General features: G+C 45.2%; 1 protein-coding gene across 1 annotated transcript in view; it reads right to left on the bottom strand.

The window, feature by feature from the left end:
• Window positions 1-901: 901 nt before the first annotated feature.
• The window catches only part of LOC138657848 (uncharacterized), a 50017-nt gene continuing 26173 nt past the window's right edge, over window positions 902-24745 (bottom strand). The window contains exons 6-8 of the mRNA XM_069745478.1: window positions 13293-13385; window positions 4804-4849; window positions 902-1007 (exon numbers count right to left, since the gene is read on the bottom strand). Of these exons, the coding sequence (XP_069601579.1) occupies window positions 916-1007; window positions 4804-4849; window positions 13293-13385 (231 nt within the window). The 3' untranslated portion in view covers window positions 902-915. The remainder of the gene's footprint in view (window positions 1008-4803; window positions 4850-13292; window positions 13386-24745) is intronic.

Genomic DNA, 24745 nt, shown 5'->3' with positions numbered 1-24745 from the left:
GACGGTGTCTTTTGATATCTTACAGAAGGAGGTAGATGCAGCAATTAGAGTTTACAGACCTTTACTTCGGTTACCTTCACAGTGTGTCATGGGCCATGGCACGTGCACAAGTACTTATTGGTGAATGTAAAAACTGAGGTGATTCCAGTCAGAAAGACTTTAGAATGATGTCACTTATAGGTGAATTTAAAATCTGAGGTGAATCCAGTCAGAAAGATTTTAGAATGATGTCTGTAGAGGTTTTAGAGGGAACCCAGGCTTAGGCCTGCAGGAGATTTTGTAGTGAAAACAGCCTCCAAGTGTGTTCTGCTCTCCCTGAGGGCATCCCTCCGACTAAAGAACATTCTAGACTTGCCTGGAAAAAGCTCCTCCTATTGACCATGTGACTAGGAGCTGGCCAATAGGACACCGGGTTCACATCTCAGATCCTTACAAAACAATAATTATTATGAGTCATTGTACACTTTCACCATTAAATGACGCCAGAACATAGCAAGTGAGAAATGCATTGCATCTGAAATGGAGGTGACTAGAAATGAAGAATTACGGCTCACAAATGCATGGGATAAAGTAGAGGGGCAGTTAGAGAGTGAGCTGTAGTGTACAGATGCCACTCTCAATGCAGGATTACTTAAAGGGAAGGAGACACTCTCTCGACTGGGTCACTATATATATACTGTATATATATATATATATATATATATATATATATATATATTATGATGCTCATAACATTAAAATATTAAAACTGCCAGCTTTCATGGCTGAGATCACTATATGACTATTAAGAAACCTTTCAACTACCAATCGATCTCTTAACTAGGGTCTATCTGTGGCTTGTGTGCAAGCAATATCACCTTGCATGTAATGAAGAAAAGCTAAGTGTGCAAGAAAGCTGCAATATTTTTAGTATTTTTAATTTATATATGATACTGCTTCCATTTCATTTGCTTTGTCCATTCTTGCAGCTGAAAAGTGTCTCCAATAGTCCCCTTTGCACAGCGGACCTGTGGAATAAAATAACAAATGTTACATGCCTAGATATATATTTAACCCCTTACCGGCATCGGACGTACTATACCGTCCGATGCCGGCTCCCCTGCTTTGATGCAGGGCTCCGCGGTGAGCCCGCACCAAAGCCGGGACATGTCAGCTGTTTTGAACAGCTGACATGTGCCCGTAATAGGCGCGGGCAGAATCGCGATCTGCCCGCACCTATTAACTAGTTAAATGCCGCTGTCAAATGCAGACAGCGGCATTTAACTACCGCTTCCGGCCGGGCGGCCGGAAATGACGTCATCGCCGACCCCCGTCACATGTCCGGGGGTCGGCGATGCGTCTCCATTGTAGCCATAGAGGTCCTTGAGACCTCTATGGTTACTGATTGCCCGTCGCTGTGAGCGCCACCCTGTGGTCGGCGCTCACAGCACACGTGCAATTCTGCTACATAGCAGCGATCAGCAGATTGCTGCTATGTAGCAGAGCCGATCGTGCTGTGCCTGCTTCTAGCCTCCCATGGAGGCTATTGAAGCATGGCAAAAGTTAAAAAAAAAAGTTTAAAAAAATGTGAAAAAAATAAAAAAAACATAAAAGTTTAAATCACCCCCCTTTCGCCCCAATCAAAATAAATCAATAAAAAAAATATCAAATCTACGCATATTTGGTATCGCCGCGCTCAGAATTGCCCGATCTATCAAATAAAAAAAGTATTAACCTGATCGCTAAACAGCGTAGCGGGAAAAAAACTCGAAACGCCAGAATTACGTTTTTTTGGTCGCCGCGACATTGCATTAAAATGCAATAACGGGCGATCAAAAGAACGTATCTGCACCGAAATGCTATCATTAAAAACGTCATCTCGGCACGCAAAAAATAAGCCCTCAACCGACCCCAGATCACGAAAAATGGAGACGCTACGAGTATCGGAAAATGGCGCAATTTTTTTTTTTTTTTTTTTAGCAAAGTTTGGAATTTATTTTCACCACTTAGATAAAAAATAACCTAGTCATGTTTGGTGTCTATGAACTCGTAATGACCTGGAGAATCATAATGGCAGGTCATTTTTAGCATTTAGTGAACCTAGCAAAAAAGCCAAACAAAAAACCAATGTGGGATTGCACTTTTTTTGCAATTTCACCGCACTTGGAATTTTTTTCCCGTTTTCTAGTACACGACATGCTAAAACCAATGATGTCGTTCAAAAGTACAACTCGTCCCGCAAAAAATAAGCCCTCACATGGCCAAATTGACGGAAAAATAAAAAAGTTATGGCTCTGGGAAGGAGGGGAGCGAAAAACGAACATGGAAAAACGAAAAATTCCCCGGTCATGAAGGGGTTAATATACAACTCACTCATCATACTGGATGGGAAAAGGGATATGGGTTAAAAATACCTTAAATAAAATTCTACCTTCTTTAAGCACATTCAGTTGTTTACTCCTATATAAATTAAGCTTGATTATTGCATAATGAGAACACAGCCAACAATCAAGTATACGTTATGATAAGGGGGTTTTACAGGCTTAATATATTGATGACCTTAGGATAGATCATGAATATCGGATCGGTTGAGGTCTAACAGCTGGCACCTCCACCGGTCAGCTGTTTACAGTTTCACTAGCAGCTGAAAAACTCAGCTCCATACACCGTGTAGTGGTCATTCCTGGGTACTGCAGCTAAGCTCCTGTTCTCCTCAATAAGAGCTCAACTGTAGTACCTGAAAATGGCCAAGAGCTGTGCTGTTCGGCTCCAGGCACTCTTTACTGCCTGAGCTGAAATAAAGCTAAATTTGATATTAATAACTTATCATAGGGATAGAGGATCAATATTCTAAGCCTGTAGCACCTCTTTAAAGGGGTTGTCCAGTCTAAAGCTACTAGTCTGCAGTCGCTCTATGGGACTGCAGACTTGTGGACCCTCATGTAGCGTGACCTGTGTGTGTGTGTTGTGAGGGTTCTCTGATGCATCCTCCTGGACACATTCTGCTTAGATTTTCACAGCTTTGCTCAATATGTATAAAGTATATTAAGCGAAGCTGGAAATACTCTAGTTGGAATGTGGCCTGGGAGTATGCATATTGCATACTTGCAGTTACTTGACCACTTTTCCAGGCTCCTAGGAGTTCTCACAATGCACAGTGGATGTGATGTGGGATTCACAAAGCTGCAGTAACATAGACTGGCTGTAGACTTGTAGCTTTAGGCCAGACAACCCTTTTAAGGTCTCTTACAAATTTCAAGATATGCTTACATTGAGTGGCTAACAGACCCATTTGAGGTTGTATGGCTTACATGGTTGTTAGGCAGGTACACTGTACATTCTTGCAATATACTAATCTAGGTATTGCTTTGCTAAACATAGGATAAAGCATGGGAGCAGCATCAATTTTTGCTTAGGATCCAAGCTTACAGGTTTAGGTTACAGGTGTTATGGATCCTCCTGTTCTCTCTACGTGGCCTTTTACCGTATATACTCAAATATAAGCCGACCCGAGTATAAGCCAAGACCCCTAATTTTGCCACAAAAAACTGGGAAAACTTAATGACTCGAGTATAAGCCTAGGGTGGGAAATGCAGCAGCTACTGGTAGATTTCAAAAATAAAAATAGATACCAATAAAAGTAAAATTAATTGAGACATCAGTAGGTTAAGTGTTTTTGAATATCCATATTAAATCAGGAGCCCCATATAATGCTCCATATAATTCATGATGGGCCTCATAAGAGCCTTCATATTAAAATATGCCCCATATAATGCTGCACAAAAGATAATAATGACCCCATAAAATGCTCCATAGAAACATTTGCCCCATACAATGGTGTATAAATGTTGATTATGGCCCCATAAGCTGCTCCATCGATTATGCCCCATAAGATGCTCCATAGATTATGCCCCATAAGATGCTCCATAGATTATGCTCCATAAGATGCTATATAGATTATGCCCCATAAAATGCTCCATAGATTATGCCCCATAAGATGCTCCATAGATTATGCCCCATAAGATGCTGCATCGATTATGCCCCATATGCTGCGATTAAAAGAAAAAAAAATCACATACTCACCTCTCGTCACTCAGGCCCCCGGCACTTGCGATATTCACCTTCCCCGTTCCACAGCTGCGCACCGCTCTGTGTTCCGGCTCTGACTGTTCAGGCAGAGGGCGCACACTAAACACGTCATCGCACCCTATGAATTGAATAGGCAGAGGACGCATAAGATGGAGTGGCGCCCGGCGGTGGAAAGGGGACAGGCGAATGCTCACCTTCCCCGATATACTCACCTGCTCCCAGCGCGGTCCCTGGTAGCTTCTCACTGTCAGATGGTCTCCAGGAGCCGGCAGCTTCTTCCTCTGTTCAGCAGTCACGTACCGCTCATTAAAGTAATGAATGTGCGTACATATTCATTACTTTAATGCCCAGAGACCATCGGACATGCAGGGACCGCGCCAGGAGCAGGTGACAGCCGCTGCTCCCCCTCCCTTACCGACACCCCACCGACGTATAAGCCAAGAGGAGCACTTTCAGCCAAAAAATGGGCTGAAAATCTCGGCTTATACTCGAGTATATACGGTATATATTATCTGACATTTCTCCTTGAATATACTGTAGTTTTTATTCTGCCTCTCAATGTCTAAGAATCACTTGAGGAGTGCACTTGTAGAGTAGAAACAGCTCAACTAAGAAACAAATATACAATACTCAGTCATTAATGGTAAATTTTACAGAATATGATAAAAAATAACCTAATAAAATAGATTTTGTGACGCCATGAAAAGTAAATTATTAGTAAGTAATGCTACTTACACTTGACAGGCTCCAATTCCATGTTTTCCTCTTCTGGAGCTCTACACTGTAAAGATTAATGATTAACAGTCATTAGTTACTACTTTTAAATTATACCAAATGTTTTTGGTTTTAGAAATATATTAAAGGGGTTGTCCACTATAACTTTATGTTAACACATATGTTTGGGACATGATTTTGTGGCACGTACTAATATATAAGGGTTACAGGTTTTCCCACTTCATAGATTGCATGGCTCTCCAGTCGAAAAAAATGTCTGCTGACAAAGGAGCATATGACCAGAGCTCTCTTCTTTTGAAAAACACTGCACAGTGGAGGCTGTTTTTCAGTTAGAGGAAGTTGAAAGTGTGATCTGGTCACATGGGAATACAAGGACTGCTAAATTAATAAAGCTTAATTAAATGTTAAATAGAAACCAATTAATACTATATATGAGTACAGAATTTGTATTTCTTCAATTTTCTTACTATTGCACCAACAGTTGTCTCCTTCTCATCTAGTGTCTTATGGTTTTGTAGCCCATTCCAGTTTTGTGCAGGTCTATGATCTTGTCCCTGATATCTTTATAAAGCTCTTTGGTCTTGCCCATGTTGTAGTGGTTAGAGTCTGACTGATTAATTGAGTCTGTGGACAGGAGTCTTTTATTAATCTAACTATGTAAAAGGCAGGTAATGAGTTGATTAGGAGCATGTAACTTGTCTGTAGGAGCCAGAACTCTTAATGGTTGGTAGGGGATCAAATACTTATTTCTCACTGCAAAACGCAAATAAATGTATATAATTTATATAATGTGATTTTCTGGATTTTATATTTGATATTCTATCTCTCAACGTTAAAATGAACCTACCCTTAAAATTATAGACTGTTCATGTCTTTGTCCGTGGGCAAACTTGCAAATCAGCAAAGGATCAAATACTTATTTCCCCCCACTGTAAATACTCAACAACCGGTGGGATAAATAAGGCCGCAGTGCTTTATTATGGATACAATTCCAACAGTAAAATAAATATAACTTTAAAAAAAATGACAGCCTTACCGACTCAGTCCTTACTTGACTCGAGTCGGTCAATCAAGTTCATTATAAATCTATCTATATAAAGCTGAGTGTATGTATGTGTGTGTCTGTATGTATGAAGCTACGCCTAGCCAATCCCTTCATTAATACTTCCAGCACCCAGGCGCACACACTTACCTCACATTTCCTGTACCTCTAGCATGATGCAAAACCATTCTCTCCTATACGATATCAGAGCTTGCATCCTTATTGTGACACACAGACCTTGCATCCTTACCCTAACACTTGACCAGCACTCCCCACCCTCTATCACGATATACTGCACCGTGCAGCAGGTGAGGCAATTGACATGGCGCCTGGTGATCACAGCCTGCGCTGCTACTGCATGCAGGCTGCCAGAGCTGCCTGTCCCGCCAGTGTCACCTTCCTCTCCTCCACACATAGGCTGAACCGTTACCATGAGCGGAGTCCCTGGGAGCCGAGCACCGGGTCCGGCCTGACTCATCACGACACAGGGGCTCGCCATGTCTGCTGCTCCTGACTGCGTCAGGGAGATGACAGGCTGCTTGTGTTCTCCGCCGTCACTGCGCTCACTGCTCACCTTACAGTCCCGCAGGTGGAGAGCTGGGCCGCTGAGGGAGAGAGCGGGACCACCAGTGGAGACAGGGGCTGATGAGAGAGAGGAGAGAGAGCGGGGCTGTGGAGGGAGAATGTGGGATGGCGATAGAAGAGTGGGGCTAGGGAAGGAGAGAGCGTGACAGTGGATGGAGAGCTGGGCTGCGGAGGGAGACAGCAGGGCTGCAGAGCAAAAATGGCACTGCTGAGGGAGAGAGTGGGATGGCCAGTAGAGACAGGGGCTGCGGAGGGAGACAGTGGGACTGTGGATGTAGAGCAGGGCTGCTGAGGGAGAATGCAGGATGGCAGGTGGAGAGCTGGGCTTCGGAGGGAGAGAGCAGGACCGCAGTTAGTTACTGTGCCTGGGCAACGCCGGGCTCTTCAGCTAGTAATTAATAAAGATCACACCACCGGATGGCTTAGTGTTACCTTTCTTCAATAAAGCAATGTGACAAGATGACTAACAAAAAAACAAAGGGGTGGGTGGGAGAGGAAAAATCTTCTGGATCCTCGTCAGAATGCCAGCACAGGCATCCTGTCAGCCTTAAATATTGGTCAGAAAACCACTTCCCTCTGGTGTCCCTCATACAATTGGTCCATATTTTTGGCAGGATAAGAAGTATCCAGGTCTTGGAATTCTGCCCAGTAACCTGCCCAGATAATTCCTGCTGTTTTTATTAACCTTTGCACATCTCAAACAAAAGAAACAGAAGTTAGCATTAATCAATGGTATGGATTGTTTAAACATCTTAAGTCCTGTAATCCTATGAGCCCCCTTTATCTTACAAATCAAGGGCTGACATGCTCCTCCACCAGCAGCCATTTTGTAAACAGTAGAGCTGCTGTCTGCGAGAAAGGAAAGCATGCAGGAGGAGAACCTGTAATCTATAATATAACGCTGGGAGCGTCACTCTGTCCGAAGCCTTTATAGACTGCGCAAGCACCGGCGCAGTCTGGGCCTCACAGAGTGACGCTCCCGGGAGATTGCGGTATGCGTTGACACTGAACGCACACCGCGATCTGCAACAGAGAAGCAGGGACCGCCAGGAGGGTGAGTATCGGCCATATTCACCTGTCCTGCGTTCCACCGCTGAGCGCCGCCATCTTCCCGGTCTTCGGCCTGTGACCTTCAGTTCAGAGGGCGCGATGACGCGCTTACTGCGCGCCGGCGCCGCCCTCTGACTGAACAGTCACAGCCAGGAGACCGGGAAGATGGCGGCGCGCAGCGCTGGAACGGGACAGACAGGTGAGTATAGTAAATGCTGGGGGGCCTGAGCTGGTGGCGATACCGGCACCTGACCCCCACAGCGCGCCGGTGTCCCCGCCTGCTCAGGCCCCCGGATGGGTGCAGCACGTGACAGGATGGGGACGCAGGATGGTTGCAGCACATACCAGGATGGGGACGCAGGATGGGGACGCAGGATGGTTTCAGCACAGACCAGGATGGGGACACAGGATGGGGACGCAGGATGGTTGCAGCACATACCAGGATGGGGAAGCAGGATGGTTGCAGCACATACCAGGATGGGGACGCAGGATGGGGACGCAGGATGGGTGCAGCACATACCAAGATGGGGACGCAGGATGGGGACGCAGTATGGGTGCAGCACATACCAGGATGGGGACACAGGATGGGTGCAGCACATACAAGGATGGGGATGCAGGATGGGTGCAGCACATGACAGGATGGGGACGCAGGATGGGGGCGCAGGATGGGTGCAGCACATACCAGGATGGGGATGCAGGATGGGTGCAGCACATGACAGGATGGGGACGCAGGATGGGTGCAGCACATACCAGGATGGGGACGCAGGATGGGTGCAGCACATACCAGGATGGGGACGCAGGATGGGTGCAGCACATACCAGGATGGGGACGCAGGATGGGTACAGCACATACCAGGATGGGGACACAGGATGGGTGCAGCACATGACAGGATGGGGACGCAGGATGGGTGCAGCACATACCAGGATGGGGACGCAGGATGGGTGCAGCACATGACAGGATGGGGAAGCAGGATGGGTGCAGCACATGACAGGATGGGGACGCAGGATGGGTGCAGCACATACCAGGATGGGGACGCAGGATGGGTGCAGCACATACCAGGATGGGGATGCAGGATGGGTGCAGCACATGACAGGATGGGGACGCAGGATGGGTGCAGCACATACCAGGATGGGGACGCAGGATGGGGACGCAGGATGGGTGCAGCACATACCAGGATGGGGACGCAGGATGGGGACGCAGGATGGGGACGCAGGATGGGTGCAGCACATACCAGGATGGGGACGCAGGATGGGTGCAGCACATGACAGGATGGGGACACAGGATGGGTGCAGCACATGACAGGATGGGGACGCAGGATGGGTGCAGCACATGACAGGATGGGGACGCAGGATGGGTGCAGCACATACCAGGATGGGGACGCAGGATGGGTGCAGCACATGACAGGATGGGGACGCAGGATGGGTGCAGCACATGACAGGATGGGGACGCAGGATGGGTGCAGCACATGACAGGATGGGGACGCAGGATGGGTGCAGCACATACCAGGATGGGGGTGCAGGATGGGTGCAGCACATGACAGGATGGGGACGCAGGATGGGTGCAGCACATGACAGGATGGGGACGCAGGATGGGTGCAGCACATGACAGGATGGGGGCGCAGGATGGGTGCAGCACATGACAGGATGGGGACGCAGGATGGGTGCAGCACATGACAGGATGGGGACGCAGGATGGGTGCAGCACATGACAGGATGGGGACGCAGGATGGAGCAGCACATGACAGGATGGGGACGCAGGATGGGTGCAGCACATGACAGGATGGGGACGCAGGATGGGTGCAGCACATGACAGGATGGGGACGCAGGATGGAACAGCACATACCAGGATGGAGACCATATACCAATATAAATGCTCGCCACCCGGGCATAGAACTGGTTCAATAGCTAGTACTTCTATATTAGGAAGTGCCACAAAATTTTGTCATAAACACATCTGTTAAAATAATGACATAGACCCCAATTAATCAAAGCTTTTGGAGCGCCCCCAGACGCAGGGCCACGAGTTCTCGGTACCGGGCCTCTCTGGTTCGGTTCTTATGAATTTCCAAGCAGCAATTTTTGTATTTTTTTGCTGACAAAGAAAAATTATCAAAATTAAAAACAAAGCAAAACAGTGCTTTCAGACTTCAAATAATGCAAGAAAACAAGTTCATAATCATTTAGAAACAACAATACTAATGTTTTAACTCAGGAAGAATTCAGAAATCAATTTTTGTGGAATAATCACAGCTTTCATGTGTCTTGGCATGCTTTCCACCTGTCTTTCACACTGCTTCTGGCGCAAAAATTTAAGTAGTTCTTCTTTGATGGCTTGTGACTATCCACCATCCTCTTGATTACATTCCAGAGGTTTTCAATGGGGTTCAGGTCTAGAGATTGGGCTGCCCATGACAGGGTTTTGATGTGGTGGTCTCTTAATTTTTGCCAGAGCTGTATATGCAGCTATAGGATTACTCCGTCCTATTTGCCTTAATCTACATTTAGTTTCAATAAGTTTTTATTTTTCAGAAACCAAGAAATTCTCACAACAAATTCTCATAACAAAGTCCCACGCAGGGGAAGTTGTACAAAAGTAATCATATTCCAAATTAACTTTAACAGTTTTATACACTAAAACAGAGAGACAAAGACAGCAGGTTGCATTAATCTACATTTAACCACAAACCTCATTTGCCAAGTATTTGCCCATTCAGACATATTATCCAGATTTACAATATTTTAATGTCAAGGTGCGATTTTAGTATCCTGTTTGGTCTCGTCAGCAGACTGACACTTTACTCTCAATCCCATCAACAAGGTCATTAATAAAGAGGTTAAAATGAATTAAATTTAAAATGAATTAATTAAACAATTGAAACTATGTCTTATATTCTAGGTTCTTCAAAGTAGCCACCTTTTGCTTTGATGACTGCTTTGCACTCTCGTGGCATTCTCTTGATGAGCTTTAAGGGGTTGTCACCGGAAATTGTTTTCACTTCACAGGTGTGCCCTGTCAGGTTTAATAAGTGGGATTTCTTGCCTAATAAATGGGGTTGGGACCATCATTTGTGTTGAGCAGAAGTCTGGTGGATACACAGCTGATAGTCCTACTGAATAGACTGTTAGAATTTTTATTATGGCAAGAAAAAAGCAGCTAAGTAAAGAAAAACGAGTGGCCATCATTACTTTAAGAAATGAAGGTTAGTCAGTCAGAAAAATTGTGAAAACTTTGAAAGTGTCCCCAAGTGCAGTTGCAAAAACCATCAAGCGCTACAAAGAAACTGGCTCATATGAGGACCGCCCCAGGAAAGGAAGACCAAGAGTCACCTCTGCTTCTGAGGAAAAGTTTATCTGAGTCACCACCCTCAGAAATTGCAAGTTAACTGCAGCTCAGATTAGAGACCACGTCAATGCCACACAGAGTTCTAGCAGCAGACACATCTCTATAACAACTTTTAAGAGGAGACTTTGTGCAGCAGGCCTTCATGGTAAAATAGCTGCTAGGAAACCACTGCTAAGGACAGGCAGGTCTGATGAGTCCAAATTTGAGAACTTTTGTTCCAACCATCGTATCTTTGTGCGATGCAGAAAAGGTGAACAGATAGACTCCACATGCCTGGTTCCCACTGTGAAGCATGGAGGAGGAGGTGTGATGGTGGGGGTGCTTTGCTGGTAACACTGTTGGGGATTAATTCAAAATTGAAGGCATACTGAACCAGCATGGCTACCACAGCATTTTGCAGCAGCATGCTATTCCATCTGGTATGCGTTTAGTTGGACCATCATTTATTTTTTAACAGGACAATGACCCTTAATACACCTCCAGGCTGTGTAAGGGCTATTTGACCAAGAAGGAGAGTGATGGGGTGCTACGCCAGATGACCTGGCCTCCACAGTCACCAGACCTGAACCCAATCGAGATGGTTTGCAGTGAGCTGGACCGCAGAGTGAAGGCAAAAGGGCCAACAAGTGCAGAGCATCTCTGGGAACTCCTTCAAGATTGTTGGAAGACCATTTCCGGTGACTACCTCTTTAAGCTCATCACGAAAATGCCAAGAGTGTGCAAAGCAGTCATCAAAGAAAAAGGTGGTTACTTTGAAGAACCTAAAATATAAGACATATTTTCAGTTGTTTCACATTTTTTTGTTAAGTATATGATTCCACATGTGTTAATTCATAGTTTTGATGCCTTCAGTGTGAATGTACAATTTTCATAGTCACGAAAATACAGAAAAATCTTTAAATGAGAAGGTGTGTCCAAACTTTTGGTCTGTACTGTATATGTGTGGTCAGTGCAAAGTACTGGCATATGATTAATTCCTTCCAAAGACCATACCAGGGGGCTTTCATTTCAGGTGAAATAAAGATGATTCCAACAGATAAATAAGAAAAGGTTTTTTACACTTAAGCCCCTGTCACACAAAGCCAGATCGCTAGCGAGATCGCTGCTGAGTCACAAGTTTTGTGACGCAACAGCGACCTCAGTAGCGATCTCGCTATGTGTGACACGTAGCAGCGACCAGGCCCCTGCTGTGAGATCGCTGGTCGTGTCGGAATGGCCTGGACCTTTTTTTGATCGTTGAGGTCCTGCTGGGTAGCACACATCACTGTGTTTGACACCTTACCAACGACCTCATGACAGGACGTCCCTCATTGAGGTCTGTTAATCGTCATGAAATAGCTGCCATGTGACATCGTTGTACAGGTCGCTACAGGTCGCCGCATCGCTGCTGCGTCGTTGGGGAGATCTCACAGTTTGACATCTCACCAGCGACCACATAGCGACGCAGCAACGCTCCCTGACAGGTCGTATCGTTGTCGGGATCGCTTTAGCGTCGCTAAGTGTGACGGGGCCTTTAGAGCTGCCAGAATGCGGAATGCCCTACCACAAGAGGTAATAGTGGCAGACACTATAACAGCTTTTAAAAAGGGGCTGGATGATTTCCTCAATACAAATAACATTGTGGGTTACAGTTAATTTAGTGACAAAATGCACAGTTGGTGGAGAAAGTTTGAAATTGATGGACGTAGGTCGTTTTTTTAACCTATGTAACTATGTAATATATAGATGTAGATAGATAGAAATATGTCAGTGAGAAATATATTTAGTGTAGTGTGTGTAGCTTAGTGTACATGTATTTAGCTAATAATAAATCAAATAAATAAAAAAATGGCATGGGGTTACCTTTAATTTTTTTATTCAGCCAAGGGAGAGCCAACAGTTGAGACCCCACGTCTTCTTTTTTAGGGGAGTCACCCCTTGTTAATAACCAGTAAAGGCTAAATAAACAGCTGATTGCTGATTTTAATAACCTGAGAACCTCCATGCTTATTGCCAACAGACTATAAACACTAGCCCCTAAATGTTGGCTTTCCCTCAGCTTGTTAAGAATATTATGGAGGACTGCACGCAATTTTTCTTCCTTTTTTTATATCCATAGATCTCTTCTATTGTATTCTGACAGTTCACACTGTGAATTTACTGTACTTGGCTGATGAAATGTCAGGTTTCCTATGAGATGAATGCTTAAAAATTGCACGGCACACACATGGTCCGTGTGCCCTTCAATTTTTTTCTGCACCCTTTGGCTTTCATTGATGAGTCTCGTCTATTTCACATGGCCATATGCAGCATGCTGTGAATTTTTCCTCACCCCAATTTCAGGTGAGGAAAAACTCAATGAATAACATTATAGCAAGTACAATGCATGGTCTTTTCATATTGCACAAGCTAAGTTTAAAAGCAGATGTGAGCGCACCCTAATACTGAACATTTGTTTCATAATAATATGTAGCTGCAAAATGAAAAATTACCTTCTTATATTCTAGTCTTTCCTTCAGTTCTTGTATTTCGAGAACAAGACACATTTTCTCCTGTTTCCACTCTTCTTTTTCTAGTTCCAAATTCTAAAATTTAAATAGTAACTACGCTTTTCATATTTTTTTCATACATCAACAATACAATTTTATTATAAGAACAGTTGTAAAATATCTTATTAACCCCTTGATGACCAGCAATAAGCATTTATATGGCGTCCATTAAGGGGCCATTATTCCCTCATTTCCTGTCACGATTCTGTTGCCAGGTGTCTCGGGACCAGAAGCTCCTTCCCTGTCTCTAATGCTAGGGGCACCCTAGCTCACCCTGTTCCTGTCAGGACTAGCTTCCCGATGGCCACTCACCAGTGGCTGCGCAGGGGGTTAGCCTGGACGTCTGGTGCTGGAGACAGCCTTGTGACACCAGGGAGCTGCGAGAGCAGTACCAGTGGCGCTTGTAGGAGCTGGCCGCTTTCCAGAGGAGGCAAACAGGACCTGCGGTCATGTGACTGAGTCAGAGGGGTGGGCGGAGGCTAGCATCGCTGTATAAGCCTACAGCGTGTGGTTGCAACGGCTCAGGGGAAAAGTGCAAAAGGGAGAGGAGACCCCAGGGATGTAAAAAGGGGTGACAGGAAGACACGTAGTCACACAAGCCAAAGTCAAACACAGAGAGGTCGGCGCAGTACACAGGAGCAGTCAGACGAATAATCAGGAAGTAGCAAGAAATCAGTAAACCAGAACAGGCAATAGACGGTACAGAAACGGCAGTTAAGGATCACAACGGGGATGAAACCAGATCAGAAACCAAGCAGACAGACAGTAGTACATGCACAAAGCAGAGGCACACCAGGGTCAGACACACTCAGCCAAGGGTCAGAGTATAAACGACAAAGATTGGCCTCATAGTGAGGCTATAAAAAGCCTCCCAGGACCCAGAAAGAGGCCATCCGAGTTAACCCTGCAACTACCGAACCTGAGAAATCAGTAAACCATGACAGTTCCCTGGATTACTTCTGATGATAAAGACCCCGGGGCCAAGTACATTGCCTTAGCTTCTGAATCTGCCATCAATCTGTACCCTTCCCCACCCAGGGGAGAGGAGAGTAGTAGTGTACTGTAATACACCAACAGACTAACAAACAGGAATAAAGGAAATTACCAAGCATACAAATATACTCACACAAACAACAAGAGGTAAACACCTGGGAGTGGCCAACAGTGGCCAAGGCCCAGAATATAGAGGAGAGTGGAGTGGCCAACAGTGAACAGCTGAGAGCCTAAATACAGGAAAGCTTCCAAGAGCTCTCAATCAAGCAGATTGACCCCTGCACTGCTAAAAGAAACCTGCACCATTTAATCTGAAGTTGAAATGTTTCTACACAGTGCAGGAGTAGAAGAAATCAGACGCTGCAATCTTCTTGTTTCTCTTTCGCAGTAAACCTGTGACAATACCCCCCTTTCAATGAGGAACCTCCGGAACCTCAGATATGGGTTTATCAGGATGTGCCATGTGAAAAGACCGGATCAACCTGGCTCCATGGAAGTCAGATGCTGGTACCCACATTTTCTCTTCAGGACCGTATCCCTTCCAGTGTACCAGATACTGAAGCTACTGACAAACTAAGCGAGAATCAATGATGTTAGCTATTTGAAATTCCTAATTTTTATCCACAATGACTGGAGATTCCAGTAGTGGTGATGCTACAGAAGATGAATCCTATATTTGGGCGACAAAGCAAGGCGGAATGCTATGGGATTGACGACGGTCATAATCTATTAAGGACCAATGAACCTGGGACTCATTTTCCAAGAGGGAACCTTCACCTTAATTTTCCTTGAGGATAACCACACCAAGTCACCAACAAACAGGTCTAGAGCCACCATACATCTTCGATCAGACACACTCTTGTTTTAGGACCCAATCTTTCTCAAGTTATCCTGAACTCTTTGCCACACAGACTTAATCGATGATTAAAACCATTCTTCGTCAGGTATTCCTGAAGAACGATTCCTATGAAAGGAGCTGAACTGAGGATGACACCTATATACCCTGAAGAATTGGGACTTACCAGTTGACTCATATCAATGATTATTTAGATAACCCAATCCTCTTGATTTTCAGACACAAAACACCTAAGGAAATTATCAAGATTCTGGTTAACACATTTAGTTTGCTCATTAGACTGCAAGTGAAATGCTGAAGAGAATGACAAATAGATCCCCAAATGAGTGCAAATCGCCTTCCAAAGTTTGGAAATAAACTGTACCTGCCAATCAGAAACAATATCAGTAGGCATCCTATGTAATTTTACAATCACTCTGATGAAAATTTGGCTAAGGTCTAAGCGTTAGGTAGAGCAGGTAGCACAATGAAATGTGACATTTTACTGATTCTGTCCACCACCACCAAAATTACACTATTACCTGCCAACACGGGTAGATCAGTGATACAATCAACCGATAAATTAGTCCAAGGTCTACTGTAAATCGTCAATGGTTGGAGAAACCCAGACGGACGAGAATAAGAGGTTTTAGAATATGCACAACCACTGCGGGCAGCTACATACTCCCGAACATCGTGATGTACCTCTGACCATCAAAAATCTCTGGTGGCTTTATTACCAAGCTGTGTGGCCAAGACCGAACCATGATGTTCAATAAGAGCTCTAAGATGGAGATTCACAGGGACAAACAGTTTACCTAATGGACAGACAGCAGGGGCACCTCCCTGAGCCTCAACAGTTTCTTTCTCAAGATCGTAGCATACAGATGCAATTACCACCACCTTTTGTAGTATAGGAACCAGTTCACAAAAAACACCAACCCCAGTAAAACAAAGAGATAAGGCATTTACTTTAATGTTCTTGTTCCTTGGCCTATATGTAACAACTGTTAAACCTGGTGAAGAACAATGGCCATATTGCTAGTCTAGACATTTCACAGACTCTAAATATACAAGATTCTTATAATCCATTAGGGTTGAGCGACTTTTACTTTTTTAGGGTCGAGTCAGGTTTCGCGAAACCCGACTATCTCAAAAGTCGAGTCGAGTGAAATCGGCCGATTATCGCGAAAAGTCGGGGATCAACCGAAACACAAAACCCAATGCAAGTCAATTGGGAAGCATAGTCGGCAGTGAGTGGAGGCCAGGAAAACACCTACAGTGCCCATTTTAATGGCAAAAACATCCATTCTTGTTACTGAAGCTTGTCAATCTTAATTTACCTTATAATAATAGTTAGGCATTGGAAATTGGGGGTCATTTGGCTAAAGTTGTGGGGGGTAGGGCTGGTTCAAGTATTTAGTGGGCCCAGGAAACGTGGACCACATCACGGCATTGGAGCAGGGAGAGGTAAGTATTTCAACTTTGCAAGTGCTGTAATCCTGAGCAAGCAGGGGGGCCCACTCGTTTGCATTTGCACTGGCACAGGGCCCCTCAAAGAATGGCGGTGTGTTTGCACGGCAGGTGCGCCTCCCACCGGCAGCGACACTTTTGCGTACTATGATGGGCCCTGTGCCAGTGACGTCGCCAACGATTATTCCCCCCCACCTGATGAAGGAACCTGCACTTTCATCTGCACCTTACTCTTTGTCCCCGTGTAAGGTGGTATAGTATGCGGGAAGGGGAACCTGACTTTCAGCAGGGTCACATTCTGGCTGTGTAGCATGCAAGGGGAATATAGCGGTCTGGGTCAGTGTACCAGCAGACTCATCTAGCACTGGCTGGGCAATGGGCAGGATGAGGAGGAAACAGGAATAACCAGGCGGCATTGCTTTGTTCAGTGGAGGACAACTGTAATGAGAGGCTGACACAGTGAGTAGGCCCAAATCAGTAAGTAGGCTAAATGCAGTTCAAAATTGGTAACAGTAGAAAACAGGCGGCACTGCTTTGTTCAGTGGAGAACAGCAAGGAGTGGCAGACACCGTTAGTAGGGCCAACAAAACTAATAGGCTAAATGCAGTGTTATATTAAAAACAATTTAACGAGAGCCTGAAGATAGAAGCTCAGGAAAAGCAACCTGGAGAACACCTTGGAGCGGCAGACACTGTTGGTAGGCCCCAACCAAACTAGTAGCCCTAATGCAGTTGTTAGATTAAAAACGATTTAACGAGAGCCTGAAGATAGAAGCTCAGGAAAGGCAAGCTGGAGAATGCCTTGGAGCGGCAGACACTGTTAGTAGGCCCCAACCAAACTAGTAGCCCCAATGCATTTGTTAGATTAAAAACTATTTAACGAGAGCCTGAAGATAGAAGCTCAGGAAAGGCAAGCTGGAGAACACCTTGGAGTGGCAGACACTGTTAGTAGGCCCCAACCAAACTAGTAGCCCTAATGCAGTTGTTAGATTAAAAACTATTTAATGAGAGCCTGAAGATAGAAGCTCAGGAAAGGCAACCTGGAGAACACCTTGGAGCGGCAGACACCATTTGTAGAACCCAACCAAACTAGAAGCCCTAATGCAGTTGTTAGATTAAAAACTATTTAACGAGAGCCTGAAGATAGAAGCTCAGGAAAGGCAATGTGGAGAATGCCTTGGAGCGGCAGACACTGTTAGTAGGCCCTAACCAAACTAGTAGCCCCAATGCAGTTGCTAGATTAAAAACTATTTAACGAGAGCCTGAAGTTAGAAGCTCAGGAAAGGCAACCTGGAGAACACCTTGGAGCGGCAGACACTATTAGTAGGCCCCAACCAAACTAGTAGCCCCAATGCAGTTGTTAGATTAAAAACTATTTAACGAGAGCCTGAAGGTAGAAGCTCAGGAAAGGCAATGTGGAGAATGCCTTGGAGCGGCAGACACTGTTAGTAGGCCCTAACCAAACTAGTAGCCCCAATGCAGTTGCTAGATTAAAAACTATTTAACGAGAGCCTGAAGTTAGAAGCTCAGGAAAGGCAACCTGGAGAACACCTTGGAGCGGCAGACACTGTTAGTAGGCCCCAACCAAACTAGTAGCCCCAATGCAGTTGTTAGATTAAAAACTATTTAACGAGAGCCTGAAGATGGAAGCTCAGGAAAGGCAACCTGGATAACACCTTGGAGCGGCAGACACTGTTAGTAGGCCCCAACCAAACTAGTAGCCCCAATGCAGTTGTTAGATTAAAAACTATTTAACGAGAGCCTGAAGATAGAAGCTCAGGAAAGGCAACCTGGAGAACACCTTGGAGCGGCAAACACTGTTAGTAGGCCCCAAACAAACTTGTAGCCCCAATGCATTTGCTAGATTAAAAACTATTTAACGAGAGCCTGAAGATGGAAGCTCAGGAAAGGCAGCCTGGAGAACACCTTGGAGCGGCAGACACTGTTAGTAGGCCCCAACCAAACTAGTAGCCCCAATGCATTTGTTAGATTAAAAACTATTTAACGAGAGCCTGAAGATGGAAGCTCAGGAAAGGCAACCTGGAGAACACCTTGGAGCGGCAGACACTGTTAGTAGGCCCCAACCGAACTAGTAGCAGCAATGCATTTGTTAGATTAAAAACTATTTAATGAGAGCCTGAAGATAGAGGCTCAGGAAAGGCAACCTGGAGAACACCTTGGAGCGGCAGACACTGTTTGTAGAACCCAACCAAACTAGTAGCCCTAATGCAGTTGTTAGATTAAAAACTATTTAATGAGAGCCTGAAGATAGAAGCTCAGGAAAGGCAACCTGGAGAACACCTTGGAGTGGCAGACACTGTTAGTAGGCCCCAACCAAACTAGTAGCCCTAATGCAGTTGTTAGATTAAAAACTATTTAATGAGAGCGTGAAGATAGAAGCTCAGGAAAGGCAACCTGGAAAACACCTTGGAGCGGCAGACACCGTTTGTAGAACTTAACCAAACTAGTAGCCCCAATGCATTTGTTAGATTAAAAACTATTTAACGAGAGCCTGAAGATGGAAGCTCAGGAAAGGCAACCTGGAGAACACCTTGGAGCAGCAGACACTGTTAGTAGGCCCCAACCAAACTAGTAGCCCCAATCCATTTGTTAGATTAAAAACTATTTAACGAGAGCCTGAAGATGGAAGCTCAGGAAAGGCAACCTGGAGAACACCTTGGAGCGGCAGACACTGTTAGTAGGCCCCAACCAAATTAGTAGCCCCAATGCATTTGTTTGATTAAAAACTATTTAACGAGAGCCTGAAGATAGAAGCTCAGGAAAGGCAAACAGGAGAACACCTTGGAGCGGCAGACACTGTTAGTAGGCCCCAAACAAACTAGTAGCCCCAATGCAGTTGTTAGATTAAAAACTATTTAACGAGAGCCTGAAGATAGAAGCTCAGGAAAGGCAACCTGGAGAACACCTTGGAACGGCAGGCACTGTTAGTAGGCCCCAACCAAACTAGTAGCCCCAATGCATTTGTTAGATTTAAAACTATTTAACGAGAGCCTGAAGATAGAAGCTCAGGAAAGGCAACCTGGAGAACACCTTGGAGCGGCAGACACTGTTAGTAGACCCCAACCGAACTAGTAGCAGCAATGCATTTGTTAGATTAAAAACTGTTTAATGAGAGCCTGAAGACAGAGGCTCAGGAAAGGCAACCTGGAGAACACCTTGGAGCGGCAGACACTGTTTGTAGAACCCAACCAAACTAGTAGCCCTAATGCAGTTGTTAGATTAAAAACTATTTAATGAGAGCCTGAAGATAGAAACTCAGGAAAGGCAACCTGGAGAACTCCTTGGAGCGGCAGACACTGTTAGTAGGCCCCAACCAAACTAGTAGCCCTCATGCAGTTGTTAGATTAAAAACTATTTAATGAGAGCCTGAAGATAGAAACTCAGGAAAGGCAACCTGGAGAACTCCTTGGAGCGGCAGACACCGTTTGTAAAACCCAACCAAATTAATAGCCCCAATGCAGTTGTTAGATTAAAAACTATTTAACAAGAGCCTGAAGATAGAAGCTCAGGAAAGGCAACCTGGAGAACACCTTGGAGCGGCAGACACTGTTAGTAGGCCCCAACCAAACTAGTAGCCCCAATGCAGTTGTTAGATTAAAAACTATTTAATGAGAGCCTGAAGATAGAAGCTCAGGAAAGGCAACCTGGAGAACGCCTTGGAGCGGCAGACACCGTTTGTAGAACCCAACCAAACTAGCAGCCACAATGCAGTTGCTATATTAAAAACTATTTAACGAGAGCCTGAAGTTAGAAGCTTAGGAAAGGCAACCTGGAGAACACCTTGGAGCGGCAGACACTGTTAGTAGACCCCAACAAAACTAGTAGCCCCAATGCAGTTGTTAGATTAAAAACTATTTAACGAGAGCCTGAAGATGGAAGCTCAGGAAAGGCAATGTGGAGAATGCCTTGGAGCGGCAGACACTGTTAGTAGGCCCCAACCAAACTAGTAGCCCCAATGCAGTTGTTAGTTTAAAAACTATTTAACGAGAGCCTGAAGATAGAAGCTCAGGAAAGGCAACCTGGAGAACGCCTTGGAGCGGCAGACACCGTTTGTAGAACCCAAACAAACTAGCAGCCACAATGCAGTTGCTATATTAAAAACTATTTAACGAGAGCCTGAAGTTAGAAGCTTAGGAAAGGCAACCTGGAGAACACCTTGGAGCGGCAGACACTGTTAGTAGGCCCCAACCAAACCAGTAGCCCCAATGCAGTTGTTAGATTAAAAACTATTTAACGAGAGCCTGAAGATAGAAGCTCAGGAAAGGCAACCTGGAGAACGCCTTGGAGCGGCAGACACCGTTTGTAGAACCCAACCAAACTAGCAGCCACAATGCAGTTGCTATATTAAAAACTATTTAACGAGAGCCTGAAGTTAGAAGCTTAGGAAAGGCAACCTGGAGAACACCTTGGAGCGGCAGACACTGTTAGTAGGCCCCAACCAAACTAGTAGCCCTAATGCAGTTGTTAGATTAAAAACTATTTAATGAGAGCCTGAAGATAGAAACTCAGGAAAGGCAACCTGGAGAACTCCTTGGAGCGGCAGACACCGTTTGTAAAACCCAACCAAATTAATAGCCCCAATGCAGTTGTTAGATTAAAAACTATTTAACAAGAGCCTGAAGATAGAAGCTCAGGAAAGGCAACCTGGAGAACACCTTGGAGCGGCAGACACTGTTAGTAGGCCCCAACCAAACTAGTAGCCCCAATGCAGTTGTTAGATTAAAAACTATTTAACGAGAGCCTGAAGATAGAAGCTCAGGAAAGGCAACCTGGAGAACGCCTTGGAGCGGCAGACACCGTTTGTAGAACCCAACCAAACTAGCAGCCACAATGCAGTTGCTATATTAAAAACTATTTAACGAGAGCCTGAAGTTAGAAGCTTAGGAAAGGCAACCTGGAGAACACCTTGGAGCGGCAGACACTGTTAGTAGACCCCAACAAAACTAGTAGCCCCAATGCAGTTGTTAGATTAAAAACTATTTAACGAGAGCCTGAAGATGGAAGCTCAGGAAAGGCAATGTGGAGAATGCCTTGGAGCGGCAGACACTGTTAGTAGGCCCCAACCAAACTATTAGCCCCAATGCATTTGTTAGATTAAAAACTATTTAACGATAGCCTGAAGATAGAAGCTCAGGAAAGGCAACCTGGAGAACACCTTGGAGCGGCAGACACCGTTTGTAGAACCCAACCAAACTAGTAGCCCCAATGCAGTTGCTAGATTAAAAACTATTTAACGAGAGCCTGAAGTTAGAAGCTCAGGAAAGGCAACCTGGAGAACACCTTGGAGCGGCAGACACTGTTAGTAGGCCCCAACCAAACTAGTAGCCCCAATGCAGTTGTTAGATTAAAAACTATTTAACGAGAGCATGAAGATAGAAGCTCAGGAAAGGCAACCTGGAGAACACCTTGGAGCGGCAGACACTGTTAGTAGGCCCCAAACAAACTAGTAGCCACAATGCATTTGCTAGATTAAAAACTATTTAACGAGAGCCTGAAGATGGAAGCTCAGGAAAGGCAGCCTGGAGAACACCTTGGAGCGGCAGACACTGTTAGTAGGCCCCAACCAAACTAGTAGCCCCAATGCATTTGTTAGATTAAAAACTATTTAACGATAGCCTGAAGATAGAAGCTCAGGAAAGGCAACCTGGAGAACACCTTGGAGCGGCAGACACCGTTTGTAGAACCCAACCAAACTAGTAGCCCCAATGCAGTTGCTAGATTAAAAACTATTTAACGAGAGCCTGAAGTTAGAAGCTCAGGAAAGGCAACCTGGAGAACACCTTGGAGTGGCAGACACTGTTAGTAGGCCCCAACCAAACTAGTAGCCCCAATGCAGTTGTTAGATTAAAAACTATTTAACAAGAGCATGAAGATAGAAGCTCAGGAAAGGCAACCTGGAGAACACCTTGGAGCGGCAGACACTGTTAGTAGGCCCCAAACAAACTAGTAGCCACAATGCATTTGCTAGATTAAAAACTATTTAACGAGAGCCTGAAGATGGAAGCTCAGGAAAGGCAGCCTGGAGAACACCTTGGAGCGGCAGACACTGTTAGTAGGCCCCAACCAAACTAGTAGCCCCAATGCATTTGTTAGATTAAAAACTATTTAACGAGAGCCTGAAGATGGAAGCTCAGGAAAGGCAACCTGGAGAACACCTTGGAGCGGCAGACACTGTTAGTAGGCCCCAACCAAACTAGTAGCCCTAATGCAGTTGTTAGATTAAAAACTATTTAATGAGAGCCTGAAGATAGAAGCTCAGGAAAGGCAACCTGGAGAACACCTTGGAGCGGCAGACACTGTTAGTAGGCCCCAACCAAACTAGTAGCCCCAATGCAGTTGTTAGATTAAAAACTATTTAACGAGAGCCTGAAGATAGAAACTCAGGAAAGGCAACCTGGAGAACGCCTTGGAGCGGCAGACACCGTTTGTAGAACCCAACCAAGCTAGCAGCCACAATGCAGTTGCTATATTAAAAACTATTTAACGAGAGCCTGAAGTTAGAAGCTCAGGAAAGGCAACCTGGAGAACACCTTGGAGCGGCAGACACTGTTAGTAGGCCCCAACCAAACTAGTAGCCCCAATGCAGTTGTTAGATTAAAAACTGTTTAACGAGAGCCTGAAGATAGAAGCTCAGGAAAGGCAACCTGGAGAACACCTTGGAGCGGCAGACACTGTTAGTAGGCCCCAACCAAACTAGTAGCCCCAATGCATTTGTTAAATTAAAAACTATTTAACGAGAGCCTGAAGATGGAACCTCAGGAAAGGCAACCTGGAGAACACCTTGGAGCGGCAGACACTGTTAGTAGGCCCCAACCAAACTAGTAGCCCCAATGCATTTGTTAGATTAAAAACTATTTAACGAGAGCCTGAAGATGGAAGCTCAGGAAAGGCAACCTGGAGAACACCTTGGAGCGGCAGACACTGTTAGTAGGCCCCAACCAAACTAGTAGCCCCAATGCAGTTGTTAGATTAAAAACTATTTAACGAGAGCCTGAAGATAGAAGCTCAGGAAAGGCAACCTGGAGAACACCTTGGAGCGGCAGACACTGTTTGTAGAACCCAACCAAACTAGTAGCCCCAATGCAGTTGTTAGATTAAAAACTATTTAAGGAGAGCCTGAGGATAGAAACTCAGGAAAGGCAACCTGGAGAACACCTTGGAGCGGCAGACACTGTTAGTAGGCCCCAACCAAACTAGTAGCCCCAATACAGTTGTTAGATTAAAAACTATTTAATGAGAGCCTGAAGATAGAAGCTCAGGAAAGGCAACCTGGAGAACACCTTGGAGTGGCAGACACCGTTTGTAGAACCCAACCAAACTAGTAGCCCCAATGCAGTTGTTAGATTAAAAACTATTTAAGGAGAGCCTGAAGATAGAAGCTCAGGAAAGGCAACCTGGAGAACACCTTGGAGTGGCAGACACTGTTAGTAGGCCCCAACCAAACTAGTAGCCCCAATGCAGTTGTTAGATTAAAAACTATTTAACGAGAGCCTGAAGAATGAAGCTCAGGAAAGGCAACCTGGAGAACACCTTGGAGCTGCAGACACCGTTTGTAGGAGCCAACCAAACTTGTGGCCCCAATGCAGTTTTCAAATTCTGATAGGCTGAAAACCTGACTATTTCAGCTCAGCTTTTTTAAGAGAAGGACAGCTGTATTGAGTGGCGCAGACAGACACTGGTATTAGGCCTTACACCACAAAGTTGGCTCGATGCAGGTTTAAAAAAGGTTACAGGGGTACACGGGCAGCATTGGTGTGGTCAGCGGTGGACAATTGGCAGGAGGGACCGCAGACAGACTTATTAGGCCTTAAATTAAAAACGTTGGCTCGATGCAGGTTTTATTAGGTTACAGGGGTACACAGGCAGCATTGCTGTGGTCAGCGGAGGACAATTGGAAGGAGTGACCGCTGACAGACTTAGTAGGCCTAAAATAAAAGAATTAGGCTCAATGCAGGTTTAATTATGTTGCAGGGGTGCACAGGCAGCATTGATGTGGTCAGCGGAGGACAATTGGAAGGAGGGACCACAGACAGACTTACTAGGCCTTAAATTAGAAAAGTTGGCTCGATGCAGGT

This window comes from Ranitomeya imitator, chromosome 1 (genome assembly GCF_032444005.1).
Source record: "Ranitomeya imitator isolate aRanImi1 chromosome 1, aRanImi1.pri, whole genome shotgun sequence".
Taxonomy (NCBI): Eukaryota; Metazoa; Chordata; class Amphibia; order Anura; family Dendrobatidae; genus Ranitomeya; species Ranitomeya imitator.
The sequence above is the reverse complement of the archived record's forward strand: the minus strand, read 5'-3'. Positions and strand labels throughout refer to the sequence as shown.